Here is a 24,108-nt window from a genome sequence, read left to right as displayed (position 1 = left end):
AACTGTGGATATCAGGAAATGTGCAATAAAATGTAAATCTTTCACTCTACGTTTTATTACTTAAGTTATGGGCAATAGTAACTTTCCTGTTTAAAATCATATTTGCAATGTTCATCACATAACGGTAAATTTTATTTTTTTAAAACTCTAACTTCAGTAGAAAGGGTGAAAATTTTTTAGCTTCACAAGCAAGAAAGGGTGCTAAGTATACGCAATTTTGTATGATGATTTAGGGTGAAGCTTATAGCAATTTATTGTGAAATTTCATGAAACTGCTTTCTTCCCTCTCCACCAAGGGAAAAATGAATAAAGTGTCTAAGGAAAGTGTGGGTACTTCTATTAGAAGGACTCCCATTGCAACAGACATTCAGCAGGACATGCCGTAGACATCATATGAAATAAGCCCCAGTCATTTGCAACTGTTAAAATGTGGGTCACCAACTTCAAACATGAAGACAAAGCATTTTCGATGAGCCACGAGAAGAGCGTCTAGTGATGGCAACAACATAGGAAAACAACGCTGTTGCTAGATATGATTATGAACAATAGTTGAATAACTGTGAAAAGTATTTGAACATTTACAGATCTTGATCAAACCTGCAAGACATAACAGCTGTCCATGAACAAAGTATCGGTTCAACGTTTCCCCAGAAACTTTACCTCAGAACAAAAATGAAAGGTTAATTTTGACCGATTTTTGTGATGAGAATATTATGTCAATTTGATATACAGACTGAGAAATGGTATACAACAGGCCAGGAAAATTGAGAAAAGAGTCAACTTGCAGCAAAACAAATCACGTCACCGTGAATAAGTGTACAAGCTACTTCTGATGATTGTTCTCTGAAAATGCCCTCATTATTTTTATTTAATCTTGGTTAAAATGAATTTACTTAGAGGATGCTATATCATCAAAGACAATTTCATCGAGATGGTTGTTTAATGGTGCGAGACTGAAGATAATTTGTTCTTTAAGATGACTGTAAATAAACTGAACATAAAATGCTTATAAGCATTAATTTAAGGGATGAATATATCCTGTACTTGCATTAATTGTATTTGATTATATTAACTTTTTAATACTGTTATTGTAATTCTCTCAGCGAGAATAAAATTAAGCACTCATCCCTTGTTGTTATATTGCAATGTATTTGGGTTTACAGCATATTTGTTTTTCTACTTGAGCAGAGTCTTGTAACAAAAATAAAGCTGAGGAAAATTCTTGAATTTGTTTACGTATTGTAAACAGAATATTACACTATTTTTTTATCCCTCCTATTGAAATGTTTTGACCATATAACAATATTAGAGACTGCTTAGTTTTCCTGTAGAAATTGCATTTGCAAATAACAGTTGAAATATCTTAATTGTGCAGTAAAAGTGTATTGATAATAATATTGTTAACAGATTTACACCATAACTCTTATATTATGCTATTAACCCCTTAACTGCCGCGGGCGTATATATACGCCTTGCTCAGCCGATGCGTTAACTTTGCGAATAATTTTAGGTGTAGCAGCGCAAAGCAAATGATAGCAGTTTGGAAGGACGTATATATACGCCTGGGGCAGTTAACGCATCGGCTGAGCAAGGCGTATATATACGCCCGCGGCAGTTAAGGGGTTAAATAGAACTGATGTTGTTACTGATCCTAACTGGTTAGGGCTAAACCAGATTCATTAGGCTAAACCAGATCCATAAGTCCCAAGATCCATCAATAAATCCAAAACGAAGGGAGGTCTTTTCAATAGATCCACTTTTACAAGCCGCAAGCAGGTGAGATGTTCAGGAGTGAAATGATCAGTATTACATTTCTTACAGTAGATCTTATTTCGCTGGTCAAATTTAAGGAATTTCAGCTTTCCACTAAGAAGCCTAGTCAAAGTAATCTGCTGGGCATGATTACCTCCCAAAAGCAATAGCACTTCCTGGCTGCCTGCCAAAGTACCAGTCATGAAGCAAATGAGAATGATGTAGAGAGGTAACAGTAGACTTAACTCTCAAGCAGTTTTCAAAAAGGTAAGGGTGCTAGTGGCCACAGTCACTGAAGTACTTTCCTTAGCTATGGCATCGGGCATTTCATAACCACTGAGCCCAAGATGTGAAGGAATCCACAGCAGATGTACATCATAATGGGAAGAGAGTTTTAATAGTAAGGCCAAAATGCAGAGTGAAGCCTTATCACCAACACAAGGCCAAACAGAAGTTCTAATATTAACCATAATTAATAATTAACAAATAGAAATTTTAATATTATTGTTATGTGTTTGCATGATATATTGGTATAAAGACATTCCATATAACAAGCAGTTTGAATGTGAAGTTTAGACTTATGTAGTAATAGGGAAGTATTTAAAATTTGTCATGCATAATGAACAGACTGTCACAATATTGTTTTTGCAACTACTCTTATAGTTTTGCAAATTATCAATTTTTTACATTTTTTTGTAATTGTCAATTTATAAGACTATTTAGGATAGTATTTTCAAAGTCCAGCAAATTGAATAATTTGATTACTTAGAATGTCACAGAAATTCATTAGCACCTATTTTTATACTTATGAAAATTATATTTGCAGCTTATAGTTGTTCTTAAATTTTGTTGGTGATATGATGCTTTATAACAATGTTAAATTTGCTTGAACCAGTCTCTTACAATGAACAGTGTTCCGCAGTAATAATTTTTTTCTCCACAAAAGTATGCTTATAATTACCCATCATGCAACCATGTAAAAATATTGAAATTACATGATGCTCTGATACATATCTATATTCTTGACATAGCCATTAAGGTAATGGACAGTCTTGGGCTCACCTCAAAACTTAAGTGGCCACTTACATTAATGGACCATGATTTAGTATGGAATCAGACATCTTTGTAAAGTCATATAAATGTATTTTTTATGTCAACAGTGAAATGTCATGTAATTGTATTTAGTATCCCCGCCCCCCCCCAAATAAATGCCTACCCTTTGGTTAGCTTGATGGATTGTAGTATTTTGCTTCTTCCTGTGGAAGGATTCCAAAGCTCTACAGCTGCCCTTTTGGTACATAAGCATGCATATGTGTATCATGTATTCTAATTTTATTTATTGCCTTACCTAATCTATTATTTAATTTTTTCATTAGTAACTGTGTTAATTGTTTATTGTAATCACAAGCCTCATGCACACACACAGTATCCTCAAAATGTTTTAGGATATCAATTATTAAAAATCACAGGCTATAAAAAACACATAAGTAGACAAAATAAATAAATAAAAGTACCTTTCAATACATCACATTTATTTCTCCGTAAAATGAAGATAAAACTCACACTTAATTACATTTATTGTTACTTTAAGAATCATTTAGATATGTATAAATGGCAAACATCAATGTCATGTTACAAATTATACAATGCAACTCAAAATCAAGGATTTCATGAACTTAAATTTTTACAATTTCATGAAAAGTAACTTAAAATAATGCACTTAAAAACTCACTGATATTAGTTAAAAAATACTTAGTAATTCAGATATGAATAACTTTAATACAGTAAAATATATAATTAAAACATTACAGTAAGTGATGACATTCATTTAATTCCACAGTTACAAGCTCTTTTTAATATGACATTTCAATAATTAGGCATACAGAATATATTTATTTTGACTACTACAACTACATAAAGTATATTGAATTATAAAGTATACTGAACTTGAGCATAGTTACAGAAATATTTCACATATGTATATATTTTATAAAACAAGAGTTTCACTTTTCCCTCTTTAATTTCAACAATATAGCATTACAGAAAGACATACAAAGCTAGTGGGTATGTGAGGGGGGAATGTATGTTTTATATTGCAAAATAAACACACAAGAGAAAGTTTTTTCAGTCCATTTCAAAAGAACTGACTCCAAAATCTTACTACAAGAAAACAAGAGAAGGAACTTTTTATAACATTACAAAATTATTTAAAACAAATATTTTAATGGGTTTAAGGTACTTAAGTTTGATAGTAACAAATACTACAATTATTTTAACAATGACAAATATAAAAATGAATGAGATAAATAAAAAGAAATCAACAGACAATAAATATAGTTTCAAATAAAATAATAAAATTTACAATGAATTTCAAGGAAAAGAGTATGCTTTCTTTATATTATCTGCCTTACATACACATAAAATAAGAACAAGACAAATACAGAAACACCTTAAGTTTGGCACTATATTACACATACCGATACACTGAAATATATATGTATATACACACACACACATACGTAAAGCTCACAACTGTATACATCAAGGTTTTAAATCAATTTCTTTTGCCCTTTTAAGAGTCAACACTTATTCAATTTTTTTCCATTTATTTTATAAGCGTTCTTTTCAAAATACATGTTTAATTCCTATCTTATCATTCCGTTTTCCAACGTGCTTTATTTCGTATGAATAACAAAGCAGTCATATTCAATTTTAATCAATCGCATTTAGACCATTAAGCTCACACTTAACTGTATACATCAAGGTTTTAAATCAATTTCTTTTGCCCTTTTAAGAGTCAACACTTATTCAATTTTTTTCCATTTATTTTATAAGCGTTCTTTTCAAAATACATGTTTAATTCCTATCTTATCATTCCGTTTTCCAACGTCCTTTATTTCGTATGAATAACAAAGCAGTCATATTCAATTTTAATCAATTGCATTTAGACCATTAAGCTCACACTTAACTGTATACATCAAGGTTTTAAATGAATTTCTTTTGCCTTTTTAAGAATCAACACTTATTCAATTTTTCCCATTTATTTTATTAGCGTTCTTTTCAAAATACATGTTTAATTCCTATCTTATCATTTCATTTTCCAACGTGCTTTATTTCGTATGAATAACAAAGCATTCATATTCAATTTTAATCAAATGCATTTTTAGATAGACCATTGCCTTTGGTTTTTGCACTCTAAAAATTGATCCTAGATTATATTTCTGCTGTACTTTTGTACACAACATTAATATAATACATTTTGTGCTTTCCTACATTAAATGAAGTTCAGCCAAAAGTGTCTGTGGAATATAAACAGAAATTTAAGACCAACAAAATTCAAATTATCCAAAGAGTAATTAATGGCATTCTCCTTTCTCATACGTAGTATTATGTGGGTTAGTAATATATTGCATTTTTCACCCAGATTATAATCTCCTTATCACTTAAATTTAATGAAATAGATTAATTTATTTTCTAAAGATATTGAAAAGTGATAAAGTTCTTGAATGAAATATACACTTATATCATTGCATACAAACTGTTATCAAATTCTCCTAATAAGATGAAAAGCATCAAACTTTTAATGAATATGACATAAAAATCTCGCTTGGTGTTATTCAGTACACAACTTCTCTAAGGTTTCAGCCCACTTATATCATGTACATGGAAAGCAGAATTCCATTATACTGCCATAAGCAGTAAAACTGCTTGAAAATTTCATAATATTACAGCACAATATTTATGCCAAACACTGCTAAAATTTATATATTCTGAATTATACACTGTAATTTCTTAAAAAAGAGGTTGAATGCTGACACTTATTTCAGCATAAAATATAGTTATTTTAATGAATACATTTTTTCCTTTAAATCATTTTTAAGCTTCAGCTTCCCTTGACGGATCTTTATAGATAACATACAGAATTTAAAATCGTAAAAAACAACCTTGTATTTAGCAACTCTGATTAAAAATCTAGTTATAACCACGTGCAGTGCTGATAAGGACCACGTGTTTCTGTGACTCCTTCTCCTATTTTCTTCTTTCTATGTATTTCTTTCTCCTGATGAGGAGGGACCTTTAGCTGCCCTCGAAATCGATCGAGTGTTTCATTATACCTACGCTAAATACAAGGTTGTTTTTTACGATTTTGATTGTCACATTAGCGTGTTTCTCTTCTAGTCTATACAGAATTTACTTTTTGATGTCAAATTAGATGCACTGCTTTTCAGGTGCATTCCTTTTTTCCTTAACAAATACACAAAAATGAAAAGATTTCTTTCTTCTAAAGAAAATGGGAATATTTAATTACCACAAAAATAAATAATCTCACTTTATTTCATTCAGACTTTGTAAGAAATGGGAAAAACATTCCTAATGGCTTTAAAATCACTTAAGAGGAATGCAAAAAAGGAAATAGGTCTGAAAAGGTTGGCATTGCTAATGTTATTACAATCTGAATTAATGACATTTCCTTATTAAATAATCCAATGTCTAATTACAAATTAATTAGAATACTTGGATTTTGTGTATAGTAAAAGCAAAGCATTTATTAAAAAAGAAATTAAAATATAAATGGTTGAAAAAATATTCAAGGAAGCAAACTATTTTTCAATTTATGTGACAATTTAATAATGGTTTACATAGTATGGTGAGAATTACTTTCATTACTCAAAGGAGATGACATCTAAAATGCTAATAGTGTGAAGCATTTCATCTTATTGCTCCTATTCATGCCTTTAAAAACTCTTAACAGAAGTAGAGAAACGTCACTGGCTGTTTTCTGAATCATATTTTACTTAATATAACACACAAAAGAAGGAAAAGAGACAGAGGAAGTGAAAATATCGGAAAGTGACCAAAATCACAATACAGAAGAGAAATAAGAATTCCATCAATTAAGAACAAGTATAAGCAATGACAGAAAACTTTAATAGCTGATAATAGCACTGTATTACCATACACTATAGATCTTATCGATATACTTTTGGCTCATTATCACTAAATTTAAAATAAGTTCTGAAGCTGACCAAGGTGCTATCAGAAATTTTAAAAGAAATTCCAGTCATTATGAAATAATACTAGTAATTTGCAGATTAATAACTTATTGCATTTTGAATGATCTTTTAATCTAACAATCATTATTTAAGGAAAGAAGCACATGATATTGTGACATTTCTAAATCCCTACATTAAAAAAGTGAAAAAAAATTGCTTGAAGTAGAAAATATAAGAATACATTGTAAAAGAGTAATGAAATACATTACGACCTTTTTTTTTTTTATTTTTTATTATCACAGCTTGCACATATGTATATAAGCTTAATGAAAATGACTTCATCATTGTTGATGAGATATTCTCCACAAACAATATTTTCTATTAGTTAAGTAATAAGCTGTTAAGTAAATTAATGAACAAAAGTGAATTTTTGTTGCCACCTACTGAAAAGAAATAGCTTGAAGCTTCAGATAACATAGGAATTAGTAGCCCTTGGATATATTAGGCTCAAATCACAAAATTTCCAAATAAAATCACATCTTAAACAATCAGCAATTGGTAACAATTCATAATGGAAAGTATAAAAACTGTACTGCAAGATTACAATAGAATAAATATCTATAGTATTACACACAAAACAACAATAATGAAACATCTATTTATTAACATAAAGACTTCAATCATATATTTTATCTAAGTACTTTCAATAATCCCTAACTTTTACAAAGTAAATGTGAAGCTAAAGACATGACATAACATAACTTAATACATACCAAAACTTAATTCAGAAGTCAAACAACAAAAATCAGCGTTATATTTACAAAATTTTCACAGGACTAGTTTCGATGATTTTACCGAACCACCATCTTCAGCTGCAAAACCGCAAATGAACAAGATAGGAAATAATGATTAGATAAGATAAGAAAGCCTGAACAAGAATAAGGACCCCATTCCGGATATGAATTCCTGGGGTATTTATAGGATTCCTTGCCAGTGTGGTTTAATTTACATTGGCCAAACTAAGAGAGCCTTAAAATTTCGCGTCAAAGAACATGAGGCATATGTTAGAAAAAAGGAAACACAGAAGTCTTCTGTTGCTCAACACTGTTGGTCCGAAAATCACACTTTCAATTTTTCTGCTTCTAAAATTATTCAAAAAACATCTTCCATTGGAGAACTGGATTTTCTAGAGGCATTTCACATTCATAAAAATCTTTCTGTTCTAGTTAACAATCCTAATTCCAATCCAAATTTGCCTTCGGCTTTTAGAGAAATTATGTTTTAGTTCTGGTTTCGCCAACAGATGGCGCCACTTGCTTATTCATGTCCAGGCTTTCTTATCTTATCTAATCATTATTTCCTATCTTGTTCATTTGCGGTTTTGCAGCTGAAGATGGTGGTTCGGTAAAACCATCGAAACTAGTCCTGTGAAAATTTTGTAAATATAACGCTGATTTTTGTTGTTTGACTTCTGAATTAGTATTTATTCGGCGTGTTATTGTGTCTTAATACCAAAACTTATTAAATAGAATGGTTAACATGTGAATTTTTTATGCTTTTATGCTAACTGTGAGTATATGCATATATATTAAATGAATAACTTAAGATATAACTAATTACCTTACTAGGCTGAAACAGCACTTAATTTTCTACTCAAATTACTTGCTGTTAATGAAGCATTTTTAAGCATACCACACTGAATTTTAATAATTTTCTGCATGACTATCAAAATATTTCATAAATAGGCTTTGAGTTAAAACTCCAATTTAGGATGAAATACAGCAATGCAATGCTAAATTATATCTAAATGCTGATAATGGTTAAAATGATGTTCAGATGGCATAAATATGATGAAGTTAAGGACTTTAGAAATAGGAATACTAGAGATTAGTGTCTTGAATTAAAAAAATAAAATGCTTTAAAAGTTAAATGCAACTGTTTTAAATCACTTGAAACTTTTATCATAATTATGTAATGACCACTGGGAGAAAGGAAATTACATGGAATCAGTGATTCGTATGGAATTACCATGTCCTCCAAAATTATGATTAACAATGTGACTTTGATAAAAATTTAACACCTTGGATGGCTCTATCAAGAAACTATTATCTTAATACTTTTGATTAATTACACTTACTGTTAAATGATTTTCAAGGAGCACTTTGAGGTTAATAGAAGTAATAGTGTTTAACCGTTACAAAAGTTAGATGATCTGACTGTTACAACAGATTTGATCAAAATACCACTAATCTTTTCAATATAGAAATAAGACTTGTTTAATGTACTACCTGCTTAGTGTACTACCTGCATGGTAGATAGAACACTAAATAGATATTAAATACTTGTAATATTTTAGCGTAGAGTTCAAGCACTCTTAAGTTTTACAAATATCAATACTTAAAGTAAAAAATTCATGTTGATTAGGCATACATTATGCAAGATCATCCAGAGGCAAGCGATCTGGATATAGCTCTCTGGGAGAGGGAAGAGGTGGAACTAACATCCCTTCATCCTCAATAAGCCCTCCAGCAGCTCCCTCAATAGTTGGTGCAGGAACATGAGCAGGAGCAACAGCTTCCAGAGCACCATCAGCTGCTGCTGCAGCTAAATTAGTAATCGATTTACTTTTAACGCACTGAAAGTCTACATGTCGACTTTTTGCTTCTTCCTTTTCCCAAGACATTCGCAAAAAAGGTCTTTGGACATAGTTATAAATTACTTCAGCTCTCCCTCCAGGACGGCATTTAACTTTTTCCTTGTAAGTTGGATAACCTAGATCAAAAATTAAAACTTAGATATTGTTTAAGGATTACAAACTGGGTGTGGATACTTTTTAAGAAATTACATACAAAACCAAAAAATTTATTTTGGTAATATCCATAAAATTTCATTACTTGAACATTCATAAATCTGAAAGCAAGAATAATACATGGAAAATCATATAAAACACCTTACATATGAGATCTGTTTTTAACTTAAACAATATTTTTAACATTAACAGTATTCTCAATATTAATTGCAGCCATGTATTCATAAAATATAATACACAACAAACCTGCTGCTAACGATTATAATTAATTTTTATATGAAATTTTATATCATGCAAATTTACATTAGCATTATATACCACAAAACACTCGAAGACTATGTGTTTAAAAGGAGTTATGTCTCACACAGGATGTTTGTAACAATTTGTATTGCGTTACATATAGCGAAAAAACACAAAAACTCTGCAATCAGCCCATTTGCTGGGAACTGAACTCCATTGAAATTACCAGTCCATCAATCTTACAGATCTTAGCACTGATAGGTCACATATATTTGGAAAATTATTTGTGTATTTTAAGAAAAGGGAGAGAACAATTTTAGAAATTAAAAAAAAAAAAAAAATTAAATGTAATACATCACAAAAAGAGTACAATAATACTTCATGCTCTTTTTGTGGATATGAAGAAAACAGAAGCAAGTTTACAGTCTGTTTGTTCTTTACAGAAAAATTTTCCATATGAAGCTATTTTTTGAAATGCTTCACTATATCAACAAGTTATACATAAGCAGCATGGGAATATTTTTTCCCCTCACATGCAATCAAAGAGCTGAGAAGACAATATGCAATGGGTGGCCAGGATTATTTTGCTTTATATACACTTTTTTGTATATTTAGAATAAAATTAACTTTTCGCCCGTTTCTGGATTTGAAGAATTCAGCAGGAGAAATATCTATGACAAATTTTACTAGTGTCTGACTAATTGCTTTTGCAACAATAAGTCTTGCAATCACTCAAGCTTCAAGGAATTTAAATACGAATGCTTCTCAGAAGCCATTCACACATCAAGGAAGCCATTTGATAAAAATAAAAATCACGTCTGCTTTGTCAAGGAAAAGTTTTTTTGGTGGGGAATCAGTCAGTGTCCACCTGAGCAGGTCCAGAAAACAGAGAAAAAGCAATTCAGTGGCCCCTTTTTGACTACCTTGCTAATATAGTTTCTTAAAGAAATTTCACGAAAGCATATTTTGAAAAATTTCATACAAAAAAAAAAAAAAAAAAAAAAAAAAAAAAGGGTTTTATATCTCTAAAGTACTTGCAGCTTGACAGCAAGATTTTGGTATTTTTCCTACATACAAGAAAAAAAAGTATTGAGTTTTTTTTAATACAGAAGTAAAAATTAATAAGCTCTACAGTTAAACTGTCTTACACAGCACCGAGTAAGGAGATAAAATTTAATTTTCTCTGTATATATATCATTTTCAACTTATTTTGCAAGTAATGTTTTTCGAGTTACAAGAATAGTGTACAAGTGCATGCATTTTCAATTCAGATTTATATGCTAAACAAGCACACATTTGCACATATAAAATATAAATTAATACATACATAAAAATGGAAAAATTAAAAAAAAATGCAGCTTAAGAACTAATGTATTTAAATATAACTAAACATTTGTTGTGATCTCACTTTTTTTTCCTTTTGCTAGATTTTGCTAGTATAATTATAGTTAAGAATCTTTTGTTAAATAATGTAACATCTAACTGCTCATTTTGGAAGGAGGAAATTCACAACGTGCCCTTCTTGGACATATCCCACTGTAGTCACTGCACAAGGACAAAAGTACTCTTGAATTTAGCAGAAAAGTTCTTCTAGTCATTAAAAATGTTACAAAAATCTAGGAACAGTCAAAAGCGAATTATGAAAGCATCATAAGATTTCATATTTGTTCAGTTTTATACTTTTTAGTTCATAACTATTGTCAGAAAAGAAAATATCAGTGCACTTTGCAATTTATTCATTTGCAGTTATTTAATCACAAAAAGAAAAAAAAAAAAAATACTACACATTTGGATCTTCAAAATGCCTTACTAAAATTCTTTTATTAAAAATTGCGCCCTAATTAAAAAAAAAGTCTGAAACTGGAACAAAATAATAAAACCTGTGAATATATGACATACAGATTATATTCATTAGCCTTCCATCTGCAAATACCTAGGAATGTGTATGTGTGTGGGGGGGGACAGGTGATCATAAGCAATAAAAGTTAATAGGAAAATATGAGATAAATTAAACAGCAATATCTATCCAAATGCAGTTCCATATATTTCTAAAACACATGCGAGAGTAAAGAAAGACAGAAAATCAGACATTTCAGGTTACTTTTTGCTCTACATAAAGCTAACATTAATCTTCACAGAACAGTAGTACGATTTTCTTTACGTTACATATAATACAAGCTTATAAATGAAATAGTTATTCTCAAATATCAACTAGAAAATTGCAGATATCATTAATTAAGTTAAAATTACTGATGATCAAAGTTGTTTAAGATAACTATACTCAGTTCCTACTCCTCAATAACATTTTCATGATTAATAATCATACTGTTTATGTACTTGAACGAAATTACCATACTTATCGATACAGATATATGATGAAAAATTTCCTGATCAAAGAAATTCAAAGTCAAACAAGTCCAACATATTCTTGCTTTAGAAAAGAACTTCATTACGAAATGACATCTTATATAATACATTTATTATGGAAAATTCATACCTTCAATGCCTAGACGTATTTTCTTCAGACCTCTTTCTTTCAATACTTGTTTTGCAACATCACGGTTTTCAATGTATTTAAAAAATCTATACGTAGCAGTGCTGTATATGACTATAAAAAATGAAGATAAGAACAAAATTAAATTTTCAAATAATATCCTTTATTCAAAATAGACAGAATAATTTGCAGCAGAAACACATAGTAGCTTACTTTGTGAATATTCTTCGCCCATCTGTGGAGGATAATCCATATCCCAGTCAACAACATCATCATCCAAAAGAACGACTATATGACATTCCCGATCACCACGCTATGGAAGGAAAAGTAAACACATAAGATCAGAAAATTTACATGGGGTAACAAACTTGCATATAAAGTGCAAACTTAAATATATACTCAATAACTCACAGGGACAACACATGGAGCATCTGAGATCCATATACAAAGAAAATTTTGCTGCCCTTACGCATGCTGACTCCTCTCTCTCTGTATATAAAACAACATATATGCTCACGTATTCCCCTTTTTACTAATTTTATCATATGAAAATTGAGAAGGAGAAATTATGTGAATAACTTAATTTTCAAAGGACGCAATTATAGTAAGTACCAAACAAATGAAAAATATTCATAAATAAGTCAACCGCTGATCCCCAGGCCTCAAATCATTTAATACTGCTGGAAGTGCTGTCTGTGTCATCTGTCAGAGCCTGCAGATCATCTGTATATTATCACGTATTGTCATTGTCTTCATTACCATTCAGTCTGTCTTCCCACATGCAATTACCTTGAAAACCAACAATGGACTTGAAGCTCTTCACTATGATTAGTTTATCAATCACAGCTCATGCACCAAAATTCCACAAGCAAATTAATTAGTAAGATGGAAACAATCGCTACATGAATGGATATGTTTTAGCTTGCTTTTCTGAACATCTTGAGAAAGGAGTAAATTATGTGAAAACCCTTGTGCTAAAATGCTAGGGTAAACAAAATATGAGTTGATCAGTGCATGCACACACACACACGCACATATTTGCAATGAAACCATTCTAAGTCAACCAACTATGATTGCAGACAATTTTGGTTTTCTATATATTGTACTTTTATATGTAGAAGCTGTAGCCTTAATTTTTACCTCTTATTTGGGGAGGGGATTCTCGTGGACAAGCCATGCATAGCCTATCTACCGTCTACAATATTCTTTTTGTTTTGCAGGTGTGAAAGCACCTAAAATGAAAATAATATTTACCACACACTGAGTTAAGACTTTTATTATCAGTCAAAAGGAACACATTTCCGTGCTTACTACCTTTTATTCACGGCCACAGTTGGTTCTATTAGAGTGGTTGCCTGCACCACCTGTATACTTGGTCTCGGTATACCACAACATGTCATCCTCAGAACCATCAACAGCAGCGAATATTCCACTCTTAAAAAAATGCTTTAATGATTGTTTCTGGTTTGACATTTTTTTTCAAGCTGAGAACACTCAGACATTCGATATTCCCTTTTAGCATAATGTCATGACTTCCTGTACTCATCTAATAACTGTAGCCTGCAGAATGAACTTTTAATAGAGTTACTAACAGTAACATCAAGGAGCTGGAGCATGGAAGTTAGACCTCCGGGAACCACAGCTATATCAGTTTTTAATCATTTAATTTCCTCTTGACTCGACAAGTTAAATGACACTGAAAGCTGTCCCAAACTACAAGCTCTTGGGCTTCAGCAAACCATTAAATCTTCTATTTCAAACTGTTTTTAGCTAATCCAATTTGAAATTATCTTTAATCCAGCCCTCTTCCTGTGCATGCACAACACCTTGCACTATGTCTTTGAGTACAGCTTTAACAAAATATATCGTGACTGTTTTCTCCATTCGCCAGAACAGCCAGCAAAACTGTACACTGTTGCTTCTCACTACCTGCAGTCTTAGTTCTTACTGGATGTCAGCTTTTTGGTGCAACTGTACTAGACATAAGTATGTCCCAGGAAATGGCTTGTTTGATCCATGTTCCTGATTTCAGACAATGTATACCCCATTAGCTTGTCACTTGCAAATAACATCTCTTTCAAATTTCAAAATTTTGTGACGCAAGTTTGCTGCAAAGCATTATGCAACTTTTGTGCTATGATGCCGTGACAAACCACTCCTAAACAATAAACTTGCACTCCCTTTCTGCACTTCCTCAAAAAGCATGGCTTATCTCCCTCCAAACAGCTTCTTTACAAGCTTGGAAACATCATACCAACAGTTCAGCATATCCAGTACTTTTCTCATTCACATATGATAAAACATTACCTTACAGCTGCGGATCAGAGAATTGTATAATTTGCAATTTAAAATGTACATTGTAGCTAAATCATTTGCCTGACATTTTCCTTCATATGACCAGCAACTACAACTAAACTTGTATAGTTCTATGTAACATTCACCCAACAACAATGGACTTTATATTCAGTCATCAAATATGCACTACTAAGTTGCCACATGTTTGTATGTACCTACTTCTAATCATTTGCATGTATAAGCCATATCCGATTTCAATCTGCCTTCTGGTGAAAAGAGAATGGCTTATACACACAAGAATATAGTAGGTGGTCATCTTACACATCATGACTATCAGGGATTTTCAAGATACACGTTTAGTTGGACTGTCAGAAGTATTTTCAGTAGTCTTCTATGGGAGCAGTTGGAAATAAGATGTTTCCCTGCATATATATATATATGTGTGTGTGTGTGTGTGTAATGATACTTTTAAATCAATTGATTAAATTCTAATCATATTGCTTAATAATGTGTTGGCGATTCTCTACCTAAATTGCATTCGTTCCTAAATTTTGGCGAAATCCTTTCTTTATTATAAATTATATTAATATGTTGACGCCTGCCAAATCCCAAACTCATAAATCTGTCATATTACATAAAATCCTTAAGAACACTCCTGCTGGGAAGATAGCGTCACCTCGTGATTTCAATTAATATCATTGATTGGATGAGCACCATGACACACACATATCTATAAATAGGACTTCTCCTTAAGGTACAGGAGGAACACTTGTCAGATAGATGCTAAAATAAACGTATCACTTTATATTCTAAAATTTGTCTCATTCCTGTTGCCCTGGCTGCACAACACAATGTATGAGAAAATACATTTCATATATATATATATATAAACAACTAATATTAGTTTAAATGAAATAATATTTTGCTATAATTAAAAAACTAGAATGATTTAAGTTTATCTTATTTAAGGTAAGACAGTCATCCCTAGCTTCACCCAACAGCCTTGTCTACCAGCTCAAGAAACATGAATCTTGTAATTTAAACATCTTGTATTATACAGAACAGCTGCATCCAAAAAATCTTTATAAAATTGACTCTTATGTTTTCTTTATATTAAAGCTATGGAATACACATTAAATAGCATACATTTATAAATATATTTCTTATACAAAAACGTTACTACAACCACCACCACCAATTGCAGCATTTGTGAATTAAAATTATCCCTCTTAAAACATTCTACTAATCACCACCACCTATAAACTATAGTTCTGCTGATGTGCTAACTGGATTGAAATTTTATAAACATATATTGTTCAATAAAAGCAAGATTCTCACATGTAATTACACACATAATTATTTATATTTTTAAAGTACGCTAGTATTTATTTCTTAAATAATACTGAATAATTTCAATAAGCCAAAAACAGCTTGAGATAAATTTTGCAACATTCAACTTCCAAATCCATCTACAGCAGATAACTCCCCATAGTGGGGGAAAAAAAAAAAAAAAAAAAAAAAATTACGAGCCACAGGCAGTTCCCCTGTGACTTAAAGAGAAGAAATATTCTTCAGTATCAAAGAAATTCTTATGCTTGGGGTGGGGGGGAAAAGAGACAAGCTCAGATGGAGGCATTTTTCCCCCTTGTGTTGAAATACTAATCATCACACACAAATTTATTGTTAAATGTATATAAAAATAATTGCATAATTTCAGATACAGAGAGAGTTACATAATTTGCAAATAAGTAAATGTTACATTGTATTATGACAATAATGAAATTCTTAAAATTCACAATCAAACTTGTAATATTCAGACTGTAAGGCTGATATAAATTACCTAAACTGATCTCAAAAATACACTGCAAGTTTACATTACACTTGCATGCATGCATACAAAAAGTATAGGAAAACATGTTAACAAAAGCACAATTAACAAGGCAGCCAATTCTAAATTTACCTGGGCTGAAGCTACCATTACAGGTAACAAGAGTTCTTCCAAAAATTTTTCAAACTGTTGCCTTGCTCCTTCATTTGAGAGTTCATGCAGAAAACCCCCTGATATGCAAAAAGTGATTATATTAACTTTATACAAAATAATACTTGATAATTAAAAGAAAATTAGTCTACATGAAAGTTAACACAAAGTAGTTCAGCATCATTTATAAAAGGAAAAAAACATAATTATTTGCAAAAATATTTACTTTTAATTTAACACCATTTGACATATTCAAGAAAGTCGACATATTTCAAACTAACAGCAAAAGATTCCAATCATCCTCCATGTTTTTCACATACTATACCTCTTTGCATTATAAAATCCTGTCTCATTTTTTTTTTTTTTCAATCTAAATGCAGCTGGACAAGGTACCATAATTTTGGGTAGATAAGCCGCCCCTGGCATTTATGGCGCACACATGATAATTGACTAAAAAATTAAAGTTCATCAGATAAGCAGCAAGCATTCCGAGACATGGGACTTAATATTCATTTATTCAGTAATTTCCAGCCATATTGATGTAATCATCATCGATTTTATAACATTTGAAAACATAAATATAATCAATGATATATAAATAAATAATCTTAGTTTGCACTTGACGAAAACACTCTGATGATTTCTAAAAGATATAATTTTTATGGGTTCGGTAAACTTCGTTTATCACCATAAATTACCATATTATGAAAAAAAATGTGTAAATTAGATAAACAGTATTTTTTAATTAAACTACATTTATTTATGCAAAACCTTCAAAATCTGACTTACGGATGCCAGAATTAAATAAATTTAACAAACGAACATTAGGGTCAATTTCACCAGTCTGTTCTATGTCACTTCTTTCAACTTCCCTATCTTCCCTTTCATTTTTGACGATTTCCGATTTAGCAAAAGCTGGTACGATTGTATCGGCTCAGACTGATTGCCATGTTTTATCGACCCATAAGGCAGCCTTCTCATTCGTCAGGAATTTGTGAAGGAACGGAGTCCACTTTGCATCCATTCCTTCCACTTCTTTTGTAGTTCATGCTTGAAAATTCTATTGATAGTGAGATCCAGCAGCTGTAAAATTTTTGTAACCCTACCTGGTATCACTCGGACATAGGTGCAAAGTTTTTTTTTTGCTTCGGATCTTACTGCATCTGCTAAATGGGATCGCATCAAATCCAGAACAATGAGTCCTCGGGGTTGGAAAAAAGCACCTTTCCTTTTCCAATAAATTTCTCTTAGCCCAAACAACATCACTTCTTTGCACATCCATTCTTTTTCGCTGGCCCAAACAGTAACTCCTTTAGAGAAGTTTCCTTTCGGAATTATTTTTCTTTTGAAAATTATCAAATGGATTAACTTCTCTCCATTGGCGGCACAATCCAAAACACAAATAAAAGAAGACTGTTCATTCCTGGTTGTTAACACTAAAATAGTTTTTTTACATATTGAACGGACAATTCTGCTTGGAGGACATTGAAAAGTAACTGGCACTTCATTTATATTAATTATTTGCCTACTTTTCAAATTTTGTTCCTTAATTTTCTTAGTTGTGTACTCCAAAAAAGCTATCTTTTTTTTCAAGCCAGTCCACAGGAAGTTTTTGTTCAACTGTTGTTTTGGTCCTGACATAATTTCTTTTGCTTCATGAACCTTAAACGCCAAGCATTAAATGAATAGTTCTGCTCCAAGGACAGTAACAAGCACTTCATCCATATTAATTATTTGCCCTCTTTTCAAATTTTGTTCTTTAATTTTCTTAGACATGTACCCCAAAATAGCTATCGTTTTTTCAAGCCAGTCCATGGAAGCTTTAGTCCAACTGTTGTTTTGGTCCTGACAGGTAATTTCTTTCGCTTCGTGAACCTGGAACACCAACTAGGTCCTCCAACAAAATTTTTAATGCCCATTTGTCAAGCAGTTACCTTTGCTTGAAGGCAAGTTCTAACTGTTGATACTGATAGTCCACTTTCTCTCTGCTCTAATGTCCATTCTTCCAAAACAGACCAAGCTATGACACCAGTTTGATGAGATCTTTTATTCTTATGCATTTTCTCTAATTCTTCTTGGTGGGACTTCCACTGTAGAATGCATCGCTCGCCAGCTTGAAATTCTTTAGCCACAGAGCAATTTCCAATTTCAATTGCTTTCTTCACCGCGGAAAGCTTAAAAGCAGCTGTATATCTTTTTCTTTGAGTAGGAGCCATAATATTAATAATATTTTTAAAGTGCGAATGATAGGGCAAGCAAAAAGCAAGCTACAAAGTAGTAAAAACGTGTAAGAATGAACACAGCACTTGGCAAGCAAACGCAGCTGTTTCCATTAAAATTCAGAGGAAAACTCCAGAAAAACTATGGAGTTCAGCAGAAAGTACATGGCATTAATTACAGTGTCTCTACAGAGAGCACCACCTACCTTAGTTAGGCGAGTTTGAACTTATTGCACTGCCTTAGTGCAATCTGAGGTTAGAATATTGCAGCGAATTCTTTTTTGCTTGTGCATAACTTGAAATCTGAACTAGTGAAGTTTTAAGGACAGAAGAAAAATAAAATTCCCTCAGATACGCCACTCTGGCAGATATGCCACAGACCTTTCAACTTTTAAACACGTATAAGCCGTGGCTTATCTAGCTGAAATTACGGTAAATCATAAAAAATGAATTTTAATGCATCTTTCTCCAACACTTGTGTTTGTTTCTGAGTACATTACTGCATCTTTCTCCAACACTTGTGTTTGTTTTTGAGTACATGATGCTTCTCCAATATTTATTTTTAAATACATTTTCTGAGTGCACTAAGAAAAGATATGAAAATTCTAAATAATCTGCATATGTTTCTACGTTACTGCAACACTTATGAAGAATTTTATTTTTTTAATTTAAGAATGTCTATATAAGAATATCATGAAATTTTAAGGCTGCTGCATTATGTTAGCACATCATTTATCACGCATGCAATCTAGCAAGTACTGCTATGGCAGAAGACATAGGATATTTAGATATCTTTCAAACTATAAATGCAACTGATGTGAGAAATTTAAAAGGCAAAAATATTTTCTCTAACACTTGTTATACATATTTTTTTAAATATATCCAAATGGTCATTTCTATGAGCATTTACAGCATGCTTGTAATTAACAGATGCTTCTAATATAATATATATGCTTAACATGAGTTAACCCTATAAATAAGAACATGGTAATAATACTTGAAAGCTTCTTATGTTTTAATCAATAACAACATCAACTTAAAAATTATAACACAATGATCTATAATTTACAAAGCTAAATATGATGAAAATTCTTACTTAAATTATGGCATCTCACAGTATTTGCATCAAACGGAATAAGCAAATAATCACAAGCATCTCTAAGTTCAGGAACAGATACACTAGGTGGGCAGTTAATCATGCCTGTTTTATAGTAATCCTACAACAGAAGGGAATAGCGTTTGTTAAGAATAACTTTCACGATAACACACTCAAAAATAATTATTCACAGGACTATATGGCTCAGAAAACAAAAATTTCAGAATATAACTTTGTATCTTATCATGCAAAGAATTTATAGCATATTAATGCAGATCAATTTCATTGATGTATAATAAATACAAGAGTTGCTATGAATTAAGGAAAAGTCAGAAAAATGCAGAAACTTGTCTAAAATACTCTAATTTTCATCAAATTGCTTAAGTAGCTAGTAAAGAAATGTTACATTAGTTTACTGCATGAAAACTGGATACATTGGTTTTTGCATTTATTATTATTGTTTTGTATTACTATATTTTTAAAATTCACCTTTAATTATTTTGTTCCTTACTTAGTTGAAAATTTGCATTCATTTATTGTATATTTTAATAAACATTTAATCTGGTGTAAATAATTGTATTTTTAAGGGTTTAACTGGTCTATTATTTCACAGGATTCAGGGATGGATGAGACTTGATACCAAAAGTTTAAAAAAGATGAAACATTAATCAGAACTATACAACTGGTGCAGCAAAATAAATTAACTCATAAGAAGGAAAGTATTAATGATACTAAAAAATTAGAAAGATAATCTAAGGCCATTAAATTCATTTTTTTACCCCACCGCAGTAAGCTCATTGGAAATTCATAATTTTTGGATCTAACTCTTTAGAGCATTTAAAAAAAGTGAGGAATTTTCAAGTCCTGCTGTCTGGACGATTTCATAAAATGTCTTAAAGATACTGGCACCTTTATGCAAGTTGGCAATAATTTTACAAAATAAAGGCCTTCATATTGGGTCCTGGCAGCCTGATGAAGGTGCTTTCTTCACAACACAACCTGAACTTTATTGCTGTTGGTACCTTTATGCCTGGACATCCTCGATGGCTGATTGGCACACTTTCGCAAGTAGGCAGCATTATTTAGATCAACCCCTTCCCTATAGTAGAATTTGTAATTCTGAGTAAATACATGTTGGAAATATGTAAATAGCTCAACAGAACTGGACACAAAGCCTGTTTAAAATCCATCAGATCTGACAGATATTTTAGATATCTGGCTGCTATTTTTCGCCAAGCTAGATGACATTTTGAAAATTTCCACAAAATGCATTTTTAACAGCCAAGAACAGATTTTTCAGAACTTTCTAGCAGTTCATACATTTTTGACTCCCTTTGGTGAGAAAGGGGTAATATAAGGCCATAAGAAGGCTGCCAGCCAACTGAGAGTTAATTTAAACTTTTTGTAAACTTCAGTTTTATTGAATTAAGTAATTAAGAGATTTTAGTTCTTATTCTGTGCGCAATTATGCAATTCTATCAAACTTTTTTTTTAACTTAGAATTTGAGGATTTCCAAACACAAGCACCCATCATTTTAGGATAAAATTTATGACATTCATTGTGTTACAGAGGATTACAACTATAATAACAGAATCACATTCAGTTGACTTCAGCTGCTTTCTAATTTGCAAAACCTGTTGCTGCTTGAAACTGTAATAAGGGTTTAAGTTTACCTCTTCATATAGCCTGTTTATTCCAGAAATTTTTAAAGTTTAAAAAAAATATAGAAATACTTTTCTATATACAATACACATTCTAATTTTTTTCCTAAAGCTCAAAGAAATAGTAATCAAAAATACAAGTATAAAGTTCAGTTGTAACACATAACCATTTAAAAATTAAATACATTAATATTATAAAAAATAATAAATTTACGATGAATTAATTTTCAAATAGATTCGTAAGGTGTTCCAAAAAAGAGACTATAGTCTTTCTACCCATAAATATTGATCTCAGATGTCAGGGTCCGCCAAAATATAGGGTGGTTCAGCAATGCTGTATTCTATTACCGTACACGCTCGTGTAATGTTCGTGCTCATGTAACTTTACAGATAAAATTTATGTAAACAAAAGGTGATCTGCATAATGTCCACAGCCCAAAAATTAAAGAATTTCTTACTTTAAAAAATATATTTTTTTAATATTGCCTTTTCCCCTTTAGTCAATAACATCAGTCAATATATTTAAAGAAAGAATATTCATTTGTTTTGTCTTTGGTTGGCACCAGGATGAAAGCAGAGACTTTCCTTGCATTCTGGTGCAGCTAGTTATTCAGTCATAACATCGGCTCCAGAAACCCACTCGACAGACGTGATAATAAATGAAGGCAGTCCAAACAGGTTTCTCACCACACTGCCTCGATCACATGAAATTTCTATCAATTGTTCTTTTTCTTCACGTTTTTTTTTTTTCATAATCCCGGGAAAATACATGTTGAAATTATTTATCAATGAAAAACAATGATTTTTAATGTCAGATGCTAATTCTTCTTTTATTTTCAAATTATTTTCTGTTAGAAAACTTCAAGTGGTAAAAAGCTTAAAATATTATTTTATCCAATTCCTCTTTGATTAGCTCGAATTTTTTTATCATGACATTTATTTTATCTCTAATGATAAACAAATTGAAACTTTGTCCTTGTAATTCAAAATTTAATTAATTTAACTTTCAAAAAATAGCAACTAAATATGCTAAACACACCAACCATAATTCACTAATATATATTTTTGCAATTCAAATTTTGAATGACACAGGAAAATTTGAATTTCTGATCGAAGTTCAAAAACATGATTTAAAAGTTTGCCTCTGGACCTTACTTCAGAATGTAATAAAGGCGTTTCATGTTCACTGCCCATTTCTTGGCATACGTAAATATTCTTTAATTTAAAACTTGGCTTTTAATAAAGTTAACAATTTTCACAAGCTTCATTCAAAACAATTTTCAGGTTTTCAGGAATTGTTTTGGGTACTAAAGTTTTGCGATGAATGGAGTAGCGAGTAAATTTAGTTTCAAGGGTAGCTTTCTTTATTTGAGAAATAACACCAGAATATTTTCCTGTTAAAGCCCGAGCTCCATCGCTGCATATGGTAGTGTTAATTCCAAGGAATATTGTTCTCAGACATAAAACTGTATATTAATTTGAAAATTTCATTTTCAGTTGCTCTGTCATGATGAGATTCGCAAACTAAATACTCTTAGAAAATTCTTTTATCTTCTTCAAAGCATTATGTAAACTAATATTTGAACAAAGTTCATTATATCAGTACTTTCATCTAATTGTGATGTGAAATACTCACTGCGTTTTATGTTTTGAATAAGAGTCACCCTTATGAAATTTGCAATTTAACGAATTCGTCGACTTACTGTATCATTTGATATTGGAATATTATTAAGTTCATTAGCTGCTTTTTCATTAAATACTGCTAAAACGATAGCTTTAGCTGTTGGTAATATAAGGTTTTCTCCAATAGTGTGATCCTGCTGAGTCTTGGCAATTCTTAGGCTTACTAGGTAACCAACTTCCAAAGCTTTTTCACTCGACGTAGCAAAACCTTTCAATACTTGTTTACTATTTTTGAAATCCAATAATGTCCTCTTAAAATATTCTTCAAATTTATCCTTTAACTTTAGCATGCTTAGATTCAAGATATCTTTTAAGAAATGATGGTTTTATACTTTGGATAATATTTCACCACAAACAACACATTGAGGTTGAGGGTATTTTTATCACCATTCCAAGTAAACCCCAAATGATAAATAACTTTCCTTATATTTCCTATAAACAATTTTTCTTTCCTTTTCAGTATTCTCAGTGCTAGTAGATTGTATAGTATCCATCATTTGTGAATCTTTTTATTTATGAATGCACCCAGTGATACAGTCAAATACCGAAAATCCGCCGACCTGAAATTCACATTGCCTCTCAAAATATAAACACTCAGTTTATAGGTTCCGGAAACCGCAACATTGAGTATGAAATATCGAAGAAAAAATACTTACCGAATAATGACGTCATAATTACCAAATAATAATGAGTCATAACAGAAATACCAAATTACTGACATCATGATAAAAGTTTTTCCCCCCTCTAATCTGCATCGAGGTACGAAAACAGACGATTCACTCAACTCTTCCTTCAAGTTCACGATTCACGTTGTTGTATTTTCTGAGCTTTGTTATTTCACAAGATTATTTAGTGCTGCCTTTTTTTTATCCGGATATTTTGTGGA

The 24,108-nt window shown here is 31.3% G+C and overlaps 1 protein-coding gene across 5 annotated transcripts in view; it reads right to left on the bottom strand.

Annotated features, from left to right (window-relative positions):
* Window positions 1-3,263: 3,263 nt before the first annotated feature.
* The window catches only part of LOC118187670 (BTB/POZ domain-containing protein 10-like), a 270,159-nt gene continuing 249,314 nt past the window's right edge, over window positions 3,264-24,108 (bottom strand). For all 5 annotated transcript variants that reach the window (XM_085809831.1, XM_085809832.1, XM_085809833.1 and 2 more), the window contains 5 exons: window positions 19,878-19,998; window positions 16,545-16,642; window positions 12,503-12,602; window positions 12,293-12,403; window positions 3,264-9,518 (listed from right to left, as the gene is read on the bottom strand). In XM_085809831.1, the coding sequence (XP_085665957.1) occupies window positions 9,178-9,518; window positions 12,293-12,403; window positions 12,503-12,602; window positions 16,545-16,642; window positions 19,878-19,998 (771 nt within the window). In that variant the 3' untranslated portion in view covers window positions 3,264-9,177. The remainder of the gene's footprint in view (window positions 9,519-12,292; window positions 12,404-12,502; window positions 12,603-16,544; window positions 16,643-19,877; window positions 19,999-24,108) is intronic.

This window comes from Stegodyphus dumicola, chromosome X2, assembly GCF_044657685.1.
Source record: "Stegodyphus dumicola isolate Sdum_Otavi_A_Nest chromosome X2, ASM4465768v1".
NCBI lineage: Eukaryota > Metazoa > Arthropoda > Arachnida > Araneae > Eresidae > Stegodyphus > Stegodyphus dumicola.
The sequence above is the reverse complement of the archived record's forward strand: the minus strand, read 5'-3'. Positions and strand labels throughout refer to the sequence as shown.